Genomic DNA, 18,475 nt, shown 5'->3' with positions numbered 1-18,475 from the left:
GAAAACAATATCAATTCGGCAATATTCATCTTGAAAACCGATGACAATTTCATTAAGGAAGGGAAATTCGGTAGAGATTTCTTCAAACATAGATAGGTAAGCGCGGTTCTATAGAGTTATCTGCCCGAACGCCCAAATCAAATTGGAAGGGCTTTTCAACTCCTCAATTAATTTCAATGTTGTAGATTGACTTCTGAAACATTCGATGTAGTGGAAAGTGTTCTCTGATATTAGTCTGTTGTAATTTCTCCACTATCCTTATCTTTCTTTGAGACGGTTAGCCAAGTAAGATCCATTTCTGTTGAGGTGTTTAACATACGCTTCTCTCTAGGTGAAATAATGTACGCAGATTCCTTGAGCTTAGATCTCTTAGAGTGAGGTTCACTCGTCTTGTTCCATTCGACTTGATGTTGACCGTCTGATTTCAAAATGTATTGTGACAATTTTGATCCTCTGAATTGTTTATTTCTGATCTAATCTCGATGTTCATTCTGGTGCACTTTCACTGGTTTTGAAATTTCATCAATATAACTTTGACCACAATAAGTAGGTGTCTTGTATATGCAACTTTTCGTTTTTTCTTCTGTGTTGTTGGATTTTGTTTGTATAAGTATAGATCTCAGGGTATTCGTCGTTTTGTGAGAAGTTTTGGCATCATATCTATTTTCAATTGTTATCTTTTCAGATAGTCCTGAATTATAAGGTATCACGTTATTTGTAAATAGAGTCGGTGGTTGTTGAATCGGTAATTGTTAAATTGGTGAGTCATTTGGTTTTTTATCGACGAGAAACAAAAGTCGATAAGAAACGCTAATTTGTTCCAGAGAAAAATTACTTTCATTCAATATCGTTAAGTGTGTTTATTGCTGCAAATGTTATAAATTATAATCAACAAAAACTATTTTCACAGGTATAGCACACGCCAAAAAATCTAACCTACTATTTTTTTGTCTTCCTCAAATTTCACAAAGATATTTCTGAAAAACCTTCAATATGAACTACGATTATTGCGTGTGTGGAGAAAAACGCCACCCCACCATTTCAATTTGTGCCTTTGGGATAATATAAAATTTTAGAAAAATATGTTACTTGAGAACTTTCAATACGAATCACACATGATATACAAAATTGCGGGGAGAATTGGACGCAGAGGTGGGCCTACGAATGTCGCATCGGTGAAGAAATCTTCAGTTAAGGGTTTCGATTATCTATCTAATCGCTTCTTAAATATTCAAGGTGGGAAACCCTACATGAATCCTTAATATATATTTATTTTATTTTTGCATCTTGGTGCATGTATGTGTTTTTTATTTCAGATATCTTAGATTATAGTAATGTTGTTTTACCTACTGACTCAACAGGATCTGCATTGATTCCACCTGTTTTCAAACGAAAAGGTACAGTTTTTCAAAGATTTTCCAAACCCTGTACTTATATCGTTTTGAAGTTTCAACTTATCTTGAAGAGTATTAAAATTATCTGTCGAATACCTTAAATGAATGTTTGAACTTTGAATCTTCTTATCGTTTCAAGAAGTTACTTTGTATTTACACATTTTCAGTAACAATCCTTAATAAATCCCAGTTCACAGAATTCAGAATGTCATATTTCTGACGAGAGTGAAAATTAGCATAAAACAGGATCATAGGCATATTTTCACTGCCTTGAGGTACCATAAACCACAGCTCAAGTTGTCACCCAAATCAATATATAGCATTTCAAACGGTAAACATTTTTATTACACTGTTGAGATTGTATCCGTACAAAGTTGATAACTCAGAAATATTTCTTTCAGACCGCTTCAGAACATTACAAAATATTGTCAGCTGTACTTTTCAATACATTCTGATGATTCTGAGCTATCAATAAATTAGTATCATCGGTATAACGTACTTATATGTACATACAATTTGATATTGATATAAAGATACCTCATAAGATATTTTCATAGAAAAAAGCCCTCAAGATTGAGCCCTCTGGGGTATCCTGAGGTATATTTGTAATATGTGATTATGATTGATTCAGTTCAACAACTTGCTTCCAATTGCGCTGGAAAGATTTTAAAAGGTACAGAGATAAACCCGTTAAAGCATAGAAAGAAGAAACTAGGCCTTCACATAAAAAAATTAAATCAATATCATTCGTTAGCTCTAAAAGAAAATGATTCGTTCATGAGGAAGTGACATGCACAGTCAGAACAGCAATAATGCAGGAAGAAGAAGAAAATCAAATTATACAATGTAAGTGACAGTGTTGCCAAATTCATATCAAATGTTAGAAGCACCATCGTTTTTACTTGGTTTTGAACATACTACTGAAGTAGTTGGTTTAAGCCGGAACTTCTCCCCACCACTTGAACTTGACCTTGAATGATGTCACACGACCTTGAGCTATGTGCACGTCATATGGCCTTGTAGAACTTAATTGAACCTTGAGCTATGGGCACCTCATATGATCTTGAGCACGGAGTTCGACCTATTTGGCTATTTAGAGTAGCAAAACAGTTCTTATTATAAAAACGCCATCGAACTTATTAAACATCACTGCGAAAATAGTTTCGTAATTCATCCTGAATGGGCAGCTGAATTCAATGGATTTTAACAAAATTTTAATCCTATCAGTTTGTTTGTATCATATTTTCGTTACCTATTTTTTGGGTTAGGTTGATATCATTTTGAATGTACTTGGTCCTTTTGTGTGCAATTTTGTATTTTATGACAACATAAATCTTATTATTATGATTATTCAACAGAGACTTAATTCATGGAATATATCCTAATGCCAGAGACAAGTAAATTTCTTGAAACGATAATAAGCAAAATACGCTTTTTTATGTTCGTTGCACGAGTATTGAACAATAAGTAAATGGGAAATAAGTATAAGTGAGCAATTCAAAAGCAAAAATATTTTGTTAGGACCAAAACCGGGCGTTCCTAGGAATCTAACCATAACGGAGATCAGCAACGGATTCCTGATCACGTGGATGCCTCCCGTAGAGCGGGCGGAAATAATTCAACAGTACGTCATTAAATACAGAACTGATGGGGACTGGAAATCTTTGAACAAAGCTCAAATCCGACCCGAAGATACCCAGTATTTAGGTAAGAAGGTATTGTGATAGTAGATATGTATTAAAATTGTCCTCTAGTGCTCATAGACACGACTACGCAGATGTTAACTGCTCCGAGTACAATATGCACTGCCAGTCATAAAATCAGGGTCACCCCAAGAGCTAAAGTTGTCTTGGAAAAATATGTTTCATTGGAATTACTTTGGATGTACCACACTACACGCGATAAGTGTTCGACAAAAAACTGTCTCCTTCATGAATTCCTAAAAACCACTATTACTTATATTTTTTTTGGTTAGTTTTATCTGTCAATTGCCCTTTATTTGTGTACTGTTGTTAATGTTGGTATATCGAAACGAACATAAATTCTGTTGTGGCGCCTTTGGAAAATAGCCGCAGTCAGCGCCAAACATTGGTGTAAGTCTCTCAAGTGTGCAACTAGTATGACGGCGGTACCACGAAACTGATTGGCTAACTCGAAGCCCTGGTTCAAGGCGAGGCAGGACTACAACAGCTAGGGATGACCTTTATTCCGTATCTAGTGCTTTGTGGAACCGAACAGTTACGGCCAGTTTTCCTTCAAAATCATCTGCAAAAAATCAGAAATATATACTTAAGTGACTGGTTAGTTAGGAGGCAAATCCGTGCTGCTGGATTATCTTCTAAAACTAGAATTACTGGACCGCCGCTTTCCCGTGATTACAAGATCGAATTTTCCACTAGAACACTTGGACAGTAGCGAATTGAAGGCGTGTATTGTTTTCCGTTGAATCGCTATTCTGCCTCACGGGCTCAGATAGACTTGTACCCGTCGGGAAGGCACATCGTTTGATGCTCGCACGGAGTTAGCATTCATCGAGAATGGGACATTGAATGCGCATGGGTACCTAATGGCGGTTCTACTAGACCATGTTTTATCATACATGACTTTTCTTAGAGACGACACAACATTTATGCATGATGATGCACTGCCCCTCACTGTCCGGGTCGTTACTCAGGATATTGACGAAGTTCAACTCACGCGATTTGTTTGAGCTGCGTACAGTCCGGATATAATTTCCATTGAATATGTTTAGGATGAGTTTAAGAAACGTTTACGGAAACATGTGCCTGCTCTTGGAAATCCTAGAGAGCTACGCGACCGGTACAAGAATAGGAAAATCTTCCTAGATTGTAATCCAAAATCTGATCCAAAGGTTGCCTCGTCGTTTGCAAGCTGTTTTCACTGCAAGAGGAGGAAACACTTGTTACTGAAGCCCTTACATTTTTTCCTTTTTCAACCAAAAGCATATCAGAGTAAAATTTTTAATTTCATTTCCTACCATATGTGACATCAGAAAGAGATCCGAAAAAAAAATCAAGATAATGTTAAATAACTTCAAATTACGGAGTAATCTAATTTTATGACCGGCAGTGTATTTCCCTTAAAAAAATTATTCTAAAAAACTACAAAACATTAAAAAAAACAGCATTTAAAAAAGGTCAATGTTTATCTGGTATATAACATATGAAAGAAAGTCGCTAAATCATGTTTAGTCACACCATTCATAACCCAACAGGGGTTGAACCGATTTTTATGACTTTTCATTTGTTGGATTTGTCTCCGCCTGGAATAGCAAAATAACTATCAAACATTTGAGAAATTTAGAAAAAATATAAAAGATTGAACAAATCGTCGACGTTTGTTATATTAACGAAGATCAAATCTTTCACAGCTAAGCTATAATACATTGAGACTCCGAAATATTACGAATCAATTCACGACAAATATTGCAAATGAATAAGATATGACACGAGATGAGCGTCGTGTTCAGTATTGCCAGGTCTACTGTTTTCACAGTGGCTCTCCAGCGTCTGTTCTAAACTGATGACTCATTTTACTTCAAATAATGGTCATTTTATTATTAAGGATTTTCATCAAGACAAATAAACTACGCTAATAATGCACTTGTCCACAAAGTGATATTTTTTTTGAATAATCTAATTGAATGGCTTTCAACTACAAATACTGGTTGATGGGTCGATAGAGTTCAATAAATGTTTGACGTTGACAGCTTGGTGGTGTTTGGAAACAAATTCATTCTCATGGGCGTTTATTGGTATCTTTAGCAGCTCATGTAAAATTGAGAGAAATTTGTGAAGAGGTCATGTATGAAGAGGCCATTTCCATGATTGTTATTATTATTAAGACATCAAGTGTACCCAATAACACAGTTGCTGTTAGTTTTACGTCAACCGCTTATGATAACAAACGCTAATCGAGAACGCCTATGGAAGTATATTTTATAATTTTACAAAATGAGTCTTCAGGAAGTTATATTTACGTTTCAATCAGTAACAGTGTATATCCACAGTCTTGAAAATTCTTAAGACAACGACAGAGACTAAGACTCACAATATGTAATATTAAAACTAACTTGGATAACCAGAAATATGTCATTGCTGTATTTTTAGACTTAAAAAGAGCTTTTGAGACAATTGATAGAGAAATTATGTTGTTGAAATTGGCTCAGTATGGGATTGACGGAAAGGTGTTAGAATGGTTCAGTGATTATTTAAACGATAGAAAACAGAAAGTCCGTTTTAAAGATGCACTATCAAATGAAAAAGACATTGATCTAGGTGTTCCCTAAGGTAGCGTTCTGGACCCACTTCTTTTTGATTTATATTTGAACGATATTGAACTTTTTATTGAATCTGTTCATAAACCTATTTGCTGATGATGCATTGCTTATGTGTAGCGATATGAATTTAGATAGAGCTATTCATAAAGTGGATAAGATTTTAGGAGCGGTAAATGAGTATTTATGCACTAACAAATTGAAGTTAAATGTAAGAAAAACAAAAGCAATGATATTCACCACGAAATATAAATACAGTTCTCTAGATATCAACGGTATAAACCTCAATATCAATAACGAAAAAATTGAAGTTGTGTCATCAGTCAAATACCTTGGTTTTCAACTGGATAATTTTTTGAATTTTGACTATCACTTTGAATATATACATAAGAAAATATCGAAAAAACTATATTTTTTCAGTAGAATAGCACAAAATTTGTCAATGAAGTCCAAAATAACAGTTTACAATACCATAATTCAACCGAACTTTGATTATTGTGCGTCATTATTATTTTTATTTAACCTCAATAAATGAAATATGCTACAAAATCGAGGAATGAGAGTAATCTTGAAAAAAAATCGCCGTACTCCCATAAAAAATATGCTTGATTGTTTGAATTGGTTATCAGTTGAAAGTGGACTCTACTATTTTACAATTCGGCATTCGGAAGTACCATGAATTCCTTAATTTTTAAAGGCTTCCACGAGTTCAATAAATTACCTGAAGAAATAAAAAAAATATCCATTTCAATAGATTTCAAAAGAGCACTTGAAGAATTTTAAAAAAAGTAATAGAATAAAAATTGTATAGTTATGTGGAATTATTTGGGACATTATTGGCTATCATTTATTGTTTTTTCATTTATTGTTTTTAATTGCTTTCAATTGTTCACTAGGGTATTTGTATCTGTGATGAAACCAAATATCACTGTTTTAATAATAATTTAATGTATATATGTACCTATATTTCATTAGCTATTTAAATTTTACTTAACATATAATACTGAAATCTTTATATGCAATGTTCACTGTCTGGCTACATGCTAGTTTAAATCTCGAATTGTTTAAATTTAAAAATTTTTACATATTTTTTTTTATATTTCATTGTGCTAGTGTTATTATTACACTCATAGATATGTATATTGGGTTTCCTATTTCAATAAAGATTATTATATATATTATTAAGAGTTAAATTGTTTTTAAAATGGCAAATTCAACAAAGACACTTGATGCATGGGAGAAAGATGAGACCTCAGTGCATGATTGACTCAATAGGAAAAACGCAAATGCATTAGATGTGTTACGGCGTAAGTTTATGATGAATTTATAAATTTTTGGTTTCATTTAAAAAAATGAATCAATAATGAATGAGACAGTCACTTTTTCTCGATTTTTCCTACAGAATATATTGTGGCATGAAGTTTCACATTATATAAGAAATATAAGTTCAATAGTTGTGACAGCTCATATTTCAAATTTACCAGTTTATATATGACACGTTGACAAAAATGGTATTCAGAAAAAAGTTTCATAAAGGTGGATAAATGTAGCTATACTCGATTTGTGAAAATACTTCAAAAGACTAGATGTTAGAACCTTTACACTTGAAAGCGTATAGCCGCTCGCGAACATTTCACAAGAACACCTTGTATATTGCATATGAAATTACTGTATTATTTTCACTCCTATTTTGAATTTTCAGTTAAAAACTTAGTAGGCGGCAGGACGTATTACTTCAGGATCCTCGCCTATTCGGCAAAGAGTTACGAAAGTAGCGAAGAGGTGAAGTTCTCGGTACCGGCCCGAGTGAAGCACAAGGCTATAACGGCCGGACTCGTGGGCGGAATTTTGTTTTTCATCGTCGCCATCATTCTATCCGTGTGCGCTGTCAAGCTGTGCAACAAGCGGAAGCGGCGGAAACAAGAGAAAGGTAAGTTAATGACAGCTGTGACATTTACTGCCAGCTAGAAAATTTAATTTGCAAATGAATTTTCAACATGCGATGGCACAATACATAGACGACATGTCTCTTATCTTGCTATCTTGAACCGTGTGTCTGTCTCATGCTCTGACCGTCTTTTTTTTCCACATAATTTTTTTTGTAAAATTCAGAATTTTGGATATATTTATTAAGAAGTCTCAATTTTTCTCGTTTCCATTTACTTCGACTCTCAATTAGAAATCTCTTATCCCCTATTCAAGCAGTTTAAGATGATGAAAGTATGGCAACCCACACACAAAACCATAGCCGTTCATGACCCTGTAAAAAAATAAAATATTTTCCGGCAGCTCTCGATTTTCATGCTGTGAACTTCTAGATATTCCTGTAGTCATAAAGAGCAGTTCTGCCTTTATTATTAGTTAAATGTGGCTATAATTGTTTTTCAAAGGAACAGAAAGAACCAGAATGAATAGACCGCAAGTAGCCCCCTCTAGTGAAAATCGTTGACAAGTCGAAACAATAACCCACGTGGTGGGTGTAATTTTCAAAAAGTTCTATATTAGTTTTATAAATTTATATATAAGTTACGACTGCGATATTTTCTAACCAAACACTTCACACAAAAATTGAACAGGAGAATAGGAGAATAAAGTGATCTTCATATGCAGAGGTGATATGTGATATCGTAAAATTAGTGTGTTATATGTTAAAAGCGGCCATTAATTTTACCATGTCGTAGTAGCATTAGTTGGTTTATGGGTCGATTCATAGTTCAAGAATAAATGACATTGAATTCTGAATCTAGGGTAGGAGGTTGATCTTATGTGTATCGTCTCATGAGCAGCTGATATTACAAAAGATGTAAAGAAATGTATCATCTTTGCATATACTAGTATAGTTTATCTAGTTATACCAATCAACTTGTCAAAAGTGTATCTTATTAAGCATATGTATATAGCTGTAAAAATGAGCAAGACACACGGAATAGGGTGTTCCACAAACCAGTAGATTATCAAACTTTCAAAGCTCTTGGACGGAAAATTTTGATAAGTTAATGCATAAATATAAGTCATCAAAATTTACTGGACATTATATTGTCTATGCGAATGTATTCGTTTTCTTCAAATGGAACACCCTAATATCTGAATTATGGTCAAAGAATTAAAGAATATTATAATGCATGGCAAGCTTTGAAACAACACACAGTGTCAATACTTTCACGATTATGCAGATTTCAGTCACCTTGAATCCGAATCTGTATTTTGCAACCTACACTTTCCTTCTCAATTCCTACCTAGGAACCATAAAATATCAAAGGTTTTGCGAAAAGTTAAAACTTTTGTTTTTGTATAATATGAATTTTGAATGAGATATGTTTCCTCCAGTAAATGAAAAAACAAAAATATCAATTGTGCAATTTTCTTTTCACATCTTCGACAATCAGTTTTTGTTAATTTTTTATCAAAAATAGAATTTTATTCAATACTGTGGAGCGTTTCAAATTTTAATCTAGATATCTCGTAAACTGTAGAAATCAAAAACTATTAAACAAAATTGAAACCTATTCAGTTCTCATGAATTCTTCAGGTAATTTATCAATAATAAATTTTATAGATCAGTTCAGATATATCAATTATACATTACCTAATACAAAAAGAATGAATTCTCATTCAAGACAATCAAAACCAATGAAGATGCTTTCGATGAACGTTTCAACTCAGTACAAAATACTTTCAGTTTCACTTTTACTTTAAGGAGAGTGGTGTATAACCTTAAATTTGTTCTCTTTTTTTAATTGAAATCTGAACTCTAGCTAAACAACCCACACTACGAACCCAACAATAAAAAACCTATTTGCAAATAGGAAGTGAACTCAGACAAAATAATATGTACACTCTCTCTCTCAATATCAACTGGTTGGTATATAAAAAAACAAGCACTTACATAACGCCTCTTTGGTGGTTAATGGTCAACCATAGGTTTCATTGACCTTGTGTGTCTTCAATACCAAAACTTTTATTTTCTACTTTCCTGTACTCAATACTGGCTCACAATTTTGCTACTGATTTTCCTCAAATTTCGCACAGCGCCCTATTCAGGCCCCTATCCTCAGCCTTGAAGACTGACGGATGACACCCTAGAACCCGACTTTACGGACTCTTGTGTCCGACCCCCTTCGTGGCTCTCGCACGATTCTCCCGAACCTTCTGTCTTCCCTGCCTTCTAAAAATCCAGGAAAAAATCACAGATTCCTCGTCCCCCCCGTTTCTCAAACCGTTCTACCAACCCGTCGTCCACGTGCGACGGAGGTCATCAGAAAACCTACTTCGCTGAATTGATAAAACTCACGATTCCAAGGCTGGGACAGTGATGGGCCTATATCTACTTCCTGAGCAGTTTTCAGCTACGTGACAAATATACAGTGTGTAACAACGAAAACTTAACAGAGCCGTTTTTGAATATAAAAAGTAAGATTTTTAAAAAAAAGCACGGACACGTCGATTTCTAATTAAAGGGGTACACCTTTCGAACTAATCAGATTTTTTGTAGTACGCACCCCCTCGGAGGGGTGCGTCCGACGACCCTTATTTAGATAGGAAAAGTAGGTCGAATGGCACCTTGTTTTAAAGGTCTTTCGAATACCTTTACATCTCTGTTAAAAGAAAATTTTTCTAACGATTAGTTTTCGAGATAATCTGAAGATTTAAATATATTTTTATTGAGTTCAACTCTTTTTAAAATAAATCAAATTGTTTTCAAGGTACAATGTACGTTCAGAACTTTCATAAAAAAATAAATCTTTGCTTTTTATGACAACCTGCTAATACGTGTCCATTTGATTTCGTAAAAAAGTAAGAATTATTTGTTTATTTCGAGGAGATTTTTTCGGGGGATCGGGTTGGTTACCACCCTAACATTTTAGTTAAATTAAGTGGAACTTCCTTATGAAGGTTGCCTTTTGACGTGTATATTTTATGCTTCTGATGAAAAAGTGAATCATAATTGAAACTTACCTAGACAACGAATACAACCTGCTGATTTCCTTGAATGTTGATGACATAGAAAAGTTTAAACAACTGTTTTAGGGTTAATAAATCCCAATAATTGTTTTCAAAGCACACACACTAAAATAACACCTAATAAGGGTAACTCCATAGGAAATTTATAGTAAATGTTCAAAATGTGCGCCATTTTGTTCCATGTAAGAATAAAGATTTTGTTCGAATTTTGCTCTTACATTATTCAACATCTCAGGAGTTATAGCTCGGCATTCATCAATAATTCTACGACGTAATTCATCCAAATTGGCTGGCTGTGTAGCATAAACTATAGACTTTAAATATCCCCACAAAAAGTAGTCCAATGGTGTTGAATCTGGTGAACGTGCTGGCCATTCAATTGGACCTCTTCTGCCAATCCATTGTCCTTCAAAATGATTAATAAAAAAAATTCGAACCTGCTGGGCATAATGGAGTGGTGTACCGTCTTGTTGAAAATGGATAAATTCATCTTGACATCTTGGATCCTGTTCAATTATTTCAACTATACGAGGTTGTATAGCCTCTTCAAGAAGTTGTTAATAAGAATCACCGGTTGAATTTCCATCAATGAAAAATGGACCTATAATATGATTCCCTAATATTCCGACCCAGACATTCAACTTTTGGGAATGTTGAGTATGTATTTCTGCGTATTGTCTTGGGCTTTCATCCGACCAATAACGGCAATTGTGACGGTTCACGCAACCATTTAAATAAAATGAGCTTTCGTCCGAAAAGCAGATGTTATAAAGCAGCTCGGGATTTTGCATTAATCTCTCACTCATGCCCTCACAAAATTCCTGTCTTCGGTCAAAATCATCCTCATTGAGTTCTTGAACAAGTTTAATTTTGTGAGGATGGAATTTGTGGTTTTTAAGGATTCTCCATGCGCTCATATGGTTTATTCCGGCCATTGCTGATAAACCTCTGGTACTTAACCTCGGATTGACGATGACTTGACCAATCACTCCAATCGCATTATCGTCATTCACTAACCTTCTCTGAACATTTCTTTTCTTATTTGAAACCGAACCTGTCTCCCTCAATTTTGTGACCAAATCCAGAACGTGATTTCTGCTTAGGTGTTTACCAGGGTTTTGCTCGTTAAATAAAATTGATGTTCTATTATCATTTTGGTCGTTGCCAAAAAATAAAACAATAACTGAAACCCTTTCAGCAGTAGTGAAAGGCATTTTTAAACAAATAACAAAACACGATCCGTTTAAACAAAACAATCGAACGATGTACTAATGAAAACTGGAAGAAGAGAAGTGGGTATTGATTTTAAAAAAGGGATTTTATTCAACAAAAAACTGATAAGAAAAACTGCTTGAAAATTTTTTTATTTAGGCATACAAGTTACCGAGTGGTCTGTCTAATGTATTATTAACGTGGCGATTTTAACTTCAAATTATCTCGAAAACTAATCGTTACAAAAATTTTCTTTCAACAGAGTTAACAGAGTTGTAAAGGTAGTCGAAAGACCTTTAAAACAAGTACCACTCGACCAACTTTCCCTATCTAAATAAAGGTCGTCGGACGCACCCCTCCGAGGGAGTGTGTACTACAAAAAACTGATTAGTCTGAAAGGTGTCCCCCTTCAATTAGAAATCGACGTGTCCGAGCTTTTTTTAAAAATCTCACTTTTCATATTCAAAAACAGCTCTGTTAAGTTTTCGTTGTTACACACTGTATCTGACTGCATATTTTCAAAACACGGTCTTATCATAATTTTACATTGTATGAGAGATCCGGCGTTTACAAAATTCTGAATTGAAGAATACATAGCTTTCGCTAGGTATTACAGAGCATCGCTTAGGATTTTATGAATGGCGTCAACGGCGACCCAGATTTGTTTAAAACGGTAATAACTGGTGATGATCCATTGGTATATGGTATTGACATCGAAACCAAGGGACAATCATCCCAATAGAAAAGCCCAGGAGAGCAAAAATGAAAGAAATTCACGCCAAGTTCGATCAAATGTCAAGGTTGTGCTTACTGTTTTTATCAATTACTGTGGCGTAGTACATCAGGAGTTCTCGCGACATGGTCGTATGGGTATTATCTTGAAGTTATGTGCCGCTTGCAAGTAACAAAACGAAGAAAATGTCCTGTATTGTGGAGAACAAGTCATGGGGTCTGTATTACAGTCATGTAGCTGCCCACTCGTCATTGCTTGTTCGTACTTCGTACCCAAAAACAACACCGTAGTCATGCCTCAGCCAGCGTATTCACCAGATTTGCCCCTCTGCGACTTTTTTCTGTTCCCAAGATTAAAGATAATGATGAAAGGACGACATTTTGGAACAATTGACGAGATAGAAACGGAATCGCTGGGAGAGCTTGAGGACGTACAAAAAATGCATATCAAACTGCTTCGAGGATTGGAAAAAACGCTCGCACGAGTGTATTATATCTGAGGTACACTACTTTGGAGGTGACACAATAGAAATTATTGAATAAGTAAACAGTTTTTGAGAAAAATGAAAATTTTCTTCTATAGCGAGGCTATAACAGCTATAAAACATGTAGAATCGAATGAATTAAATATTATTTGTTTTGTATTTATAATACAGAATTTCAAGTGGATTTTAATGAAAAATTTCATTACGTAATTAGTGTATTAATTTTGGGTGAATTCTTCAACCTTTCACCGAAACCAGTGGTTGGTATTTTCAGGCATACAAAGACGAATACACTGCACTCAGGTCGTTGAAGAAACTCACTCAAACAATATAATGTTCAACTCCAGAGGAGTATTCGATACTCTAATCACATTCAAAATATTTCTATTATCAGTCATCAAACATCATTCTCTTCTATATCCAACACTGAATTTATTTTCGTGACTGGAAGTAGTTGAAGCACAAGTTTGCATCAAAAGGTTAATGAGGAAGTATTCAATTGGAAGTAGAGTATTATAGACCGCAAATATACCCATCGACAGTTATGTTATCATTTGAACGACCTGAATATTAAAACCATATAATGGTGTGCATAAGCCTTGGCGGCAGGGGGCACATTACCCAATCACAGTAGATTTCTTTGCTGCGACCCAATCGTTTTTAATAAAGTCTATGTTTCTGGGGTAGCGTCAACCTGCTAACATCGCGGGGGATGTTCCCCACTGCTTCCCCTCGGCGGGGACGGGAGGGCGTGATGTCTGAACTAGAAGTCACTTTGCTACTCTACCTTTAAGGTAGACGTGTTTATGAAATGTAGACGTGTAAATAGTTCAGTTTAATAAAAAGGTTTTTGCTTTTGCTTTTTCTGAGGCTTTCTTTTCTCTGTGTTTTACCGTTTACGAGATATTCAAGAATATAATAAGAATTGAAATGCATCTCTGATAACTAAATTCCATCCCTCCCTATCCTAGATTAGCTATCATTAAAAAAAATAGTCCGATATAATAAATTGCTTACCAAAATCTTGATATGGAAATGCTTTTTTTATCTACTGCATGCGATTTCTTCTAAGCAAAATATTGTCATAAAATAATTTTGTATATTTCCACTATTGTAGCCCTGAAGAAAGCGAGAATCTTCGCCGAAAGTAATGTGTTGTAACTGTCCAATTGCTCGTGAGTTTACAAAAGTTATGAAAATTTCTTGACGGAAACAAATTACGTATTCTAATTATTGGTTTTATTTTTCAGCGTATAACATGGTGGCCTGTCGAATTACCGATACCAGAAATGGGGCTAACGCCACAGATAGTCAAGTGCCTTTGAAAAAGTGAGTATTGAATTTTTCCATAATTCAATCGTGATTTGAGATATCTAGTATTTGTCAGACTAACTTTCGGCCTAATCTTACGCCCGATCACGTAGAAATTTATCTGCCAATAGTTAACAAGTTTCGATGAGAGAGTTCTTCAGATTGAGAGATGTTCAATAAAAAAAAGATTGTCCTGCTCCACCCTGTTGATATTAGTTTGTTTCAGAAGTTTTGTCTGTTTTTATGAGTCTAATTCAAATTGTAATATGTCAGTGAATACTTATTCAATTTAATAGAAATAAGCGCCAATTGAATCATTGGACTTTTGCCAACGTAACACAAGTCGATTAATTTCATCAGCATTGATAGTGTTTGCTCGGGATTCGATGAAGTCAACGACGGCCGTTTCTGCCTGGTCTTGATTGGCGAAGATTATAGCGGTAAGTGCTTGAGAAGATGGTAGTCAATTGGCGAGAGTTCTGGGGAATATGGTGGGTGAAGCAGAACTTTGACGCTCAATTCGTTCAATTTTTGGTTTTTGAGAATAAATATTTATTGAGATATGGAGTCACAAAAACACATGACATTAAAACAGACAAAACTTTCAAAACCACCAAATAATTGGAAACTCCTCCAAAATATAACAGATGGGATTTTTTTACTGGCGCTATACGTTAAACATATTCTTCTGGGTGTAATACAGTATCACCCATAAAATTTACATCATATAGGGTTGTTTATTTCATTTTGTGAAATATATCTGATAGTTTTATGCTTGAGAAATGATTCCCAAGACATAAGAAAGGTGCAACGTCTGATTTCTTCGAATTTTCAATCATATGAGCTGGAAAAAATGATTTTTCAATGCTGAAGTCATTCTAGTCAACATTATGTATATTTTCTCCGAATTTCATCAACCCTGATGAATATTATTTTTGGTATATCATCGCACGATTGATATTGAGTAAGGTTCCTTCATTCCGAAGAACTATTCACTCAAATTCGCTCTTCATTCAACAGAAGTTCATCTACTTCTCAAAAATTCAGTAGAGAACGTATTTCTATTGAACTAAGAGTACATAATATAAATCTGAAGATGTGTGTGTGTGGTTTAAAATTTTTTGGCTTTGGGAGAACCAATTAGCCAGACTGTTTTAATGAAAAACTATTTGAAAGTAACATTGAGTAGTAGCTCAAACATAGATTTTTTCCATCGTTTTTTGATTTTTGAATTTTCATTTCTGTTTGTTTTTGTATTTTTTTTCTTTTCTTTTTGTTTTTGCATTTTGTTTTTTTTTTTTTTTTGTATTTTTATTTCCAAATAAGTGTTTTTTCTTGATTTGTTTTATATTTTTGGTTCCCTTATTATTATTTTTTTGTTAATATATTTTTTTTTTCATTTTATATAGATTTTTTTTTTTTCAATGCGTTTGTACATAATATGATTCAATTTCTGTTTACATTTGAATATATTGTTAGTAGTACTATAACTATATTTACAATCAATCATTCATACTTCAATTTTGCATCTTATTAGATGATTGTATAATAATTTGTATATATTTCTGTTGTTTGAAGTTAACATACAATTTAAGTTTATTGGAAAAAAGATATTATGAAATTTCAATTCAGAGTAAAGGGTATTTATACTGTGGATGTGGTGCGAACACTCCAACATGATGTGATTGAGATCGCCATAACGTCCACATGAGCATAGAGGATTATCTGTTAATCCAATTTTGAATTTGTAAGCTGGGCAGATAGCGTGATTTGATCGTAAACGGTTTATTGTATTTATGTATTTTCTGTCGCTCTCTTGTTCAAACCATCTCTTTCCAATAATCTTAGGGAAGAGCTGTTTGAAGTTTTTGCCTGTCCGAGATTCATTGAAATGATTTTGCCAAATTTCATTCAAATCTTTCTTGTAAATTCGATTCAAATCGGTATGTGGAATAAAGGTGTGAATGGACTCTACTCCTGTTTCAGTGGCTTGCTTTGCTAATCTATCTACTACCTCATTTCCTTTTATTCCGGAATGTCCTTTTATCCAAATTATAGATATCTTCCTATTTTGTAAGAGAATTGATTTATGGGCTCTGGCGATTTCTATTTCCAATTCAGAAAATAGATTAAGATTTCGGAAATTTTTCAACCGATCCACGGCACTCTTGCTATCAGTGAAAATTATTGAATGAATGCTGTTTTGTGTCAGAATATATTGCATTGCCAAAAGTATGGCTTTCAATTCTGCAGTGTAGATGGATGCTTCATTGGGAAGTATATACATTTCGAAATATTTGGTATTTGAATGATAGAATGCGAAGCCTGTTTTCTCTGATATTTTTGATCCATCTGTGTAGATATAATCTGCATTTGGCCACAGCCTCTTGATTGTTTCTGAAAACTCTCCCTCACAACTTATATTATTTCTTTCCAAATAATGTACTTTAAACTCGTGGGATATTATGTCGTAATCTTCTGTATAGTATGGAAGATTATAGGTTTTGTAGATCGTTTTGTCATAAGAAGACGATCTGGTGAAACTTTCTACCAACAAATTCGTTTTCTTTATCTGCCAGTATCGATGAGTGAGTGTGAAAATTGTAAGTTGAAGAAGTTTGGGAATCAAATTTGAAGATTTTGCTTTGATTCTTGTCACAAATTTGTTACTGAGCAGTTGTCTTCTTAAGTCTAATGGAGGTTCCTTAGCTTCGGCTTCCATAACTGATATTGGCGTTGACGGGAGATACCCCAGACATATTCTCAGACATTTATTTTTTATTACTTCCAATTTCTTCAAGTGAGTATCTGCAGAACTTCCATAAAAAATACTTCCGTAGTCTAATATTGAACGTATGAATGCTCTATAAAATATTAGGGCGATATTTGGATCTGCACCCCATTTTGTTCCACAAAAGGCTCTAAGGATATTAATACCCTTTTCTGCTTTCTGTCGAATTTGAGTTATATGGTGTTTCCATGTCAGAGATTTATCTAGGATAATGCCCAAGTATTTGACTGACGGTCGAATTGGTAGGACCCACGGTCCAGATTTTGTATGAGATGAAAATTGTATTCTTTTTCTGGTGAATATGCAAATCTCTGACTTTTTTTCCGCAATCATCAATCCGTTTTTGTCCATCCACTTATTTACATTTTCCATCTCTCTTGCCAAGTTTTCAAGTGACTTTTCAAAAGACAAATTTTGTGTGTATATGCAAATGTCATCTGCATATTGTATTATCTGAGAGTCTGTTTCAATACATTTTTCTAAATCTCTTGTATATAATATATACAGAAGAGGACTCAGAATGCTTCCTTGGGGTATTCCTAAAGATGTTTTACGAGGAATAGAAATAGTTTCGCCAATTTTCAAATATATTTGTCTTTCTGAAAACAACATAACCAGAAGGTAACATATATTTTTGGGGATTTTGGTTTCTACAAGTTTTTCAAAAAGTAATTTCAATTGAACATTATCATAGGCTGCTTGAATGTCTAAAAATGCTGCTGTAGTGGTTTTATTTTCCGTGAATCCTATATGAATATCCATAACGATCTGAGAAACTGCTTCCTGAGTAGATCTGCCTCGTCTAAATCCATATTGAGATGCAGGTAATATTGATGTTCGTTCTAACCAATGTTCCAATCTGTTCTTTATTATTCTTTCGAAAGTTTTCAATATACAAGAAGCAAGCGAGATGGGTCGATAAGAATTTTCATCATTTTTAGTTCTTCCTTGTTTATGAATCGGCAGAATCAAGTAGTCTTTCCATTCATGAGGAATAGGTATTTCATTATTCAATATTTGATTAAAAATGTCTAGAATGGATTTTTTATGTGGTTCTGTCAAGTGGAATAGCATGGAGTATGAAATATTGTCCTTGCCTGGGGCAGTGTTATGTGTGTGTTTCAAAGCCTTATTCAACTCCCACATTTCAATGTTTCTCGATAGATGGCTATGTTCATGATTACGTTGATCTACTTGAGTTGTAAGGAACATCTGATTAACTGAGTTGGGAGCTATTTTATTATGAAATTTGTCTAGCCATTCCTCTTCAGGATCTATTAGAGATACGTTA

At 34.2% G+C, this 18,475-nt stretch overlaps 1 protein-coding gene across 28 annotated transcripts in view; it reads left to right on the top strand.

Moving 5' to 3' along the window:
- Positions 1–18,475, top strand: part of LOC111502284 (immunoglobulin superfamily member turtle) — a 278,977-nt gene that overhangs the window by 233,270 nt on the left and 27,232 nt on the right. For 22 of the 28 annotated variants that reach the window (XR_012467466.1, XR_012467464.1, XR_012467465.1 and 19 more), the window contains 4 exons: positions 1,317–1,397; positions 2,916–3,101; positions 7,394–7,621; positions 14,333–14,411. Coding sequence is in view for 23 of the 28 variants with exons in the window: in XM_074183329.1 (XP_074039430.1) it covers positions 1,317–1,397; positions 2,916–3,101; positions 7,394–7,621; positions 14,333–14,411 (574 nt within the window). In the remaining 5 variants the exon portion in view is untranslated. Of the gene's footprint in view, positions 1–1,316; positions 1,398–2,915; positions 3,102–7,393; positions 7,622–14,199; positions 14,258–14,332; positions 14,412–18,475 lie in introns of all 28 variants that reach the window. The other 6 variants (XM_074183326.1, XM_074183325.1, XM_074183324.1 and 3 more) reach the window with 2 other exon arrangements.

The sequence above is a fragment of the Leptinotarsa decemlineata genome, unplaced genomic scaffold (genome assembly GCF_025532065.1).
Source record: "Leptinotarsa decemlineata unplaced genomic scaffold, Ldec_3_MD MMD2_tig00026336_RagTag_RagTag, whole genome shotgun sequence".
Taxonomy (NCBI): Eukaryota; Metazoa; Arthropoda; class Insecta; order Coleoptera; family Chrysomelidae; genus Leptinotarsa; species Leptinotarsa decemlineata.
Note: the sequence above shows the minus strand (reverse complement) of the source record. Positions and strands in the feature narration are given on the sequence as shown.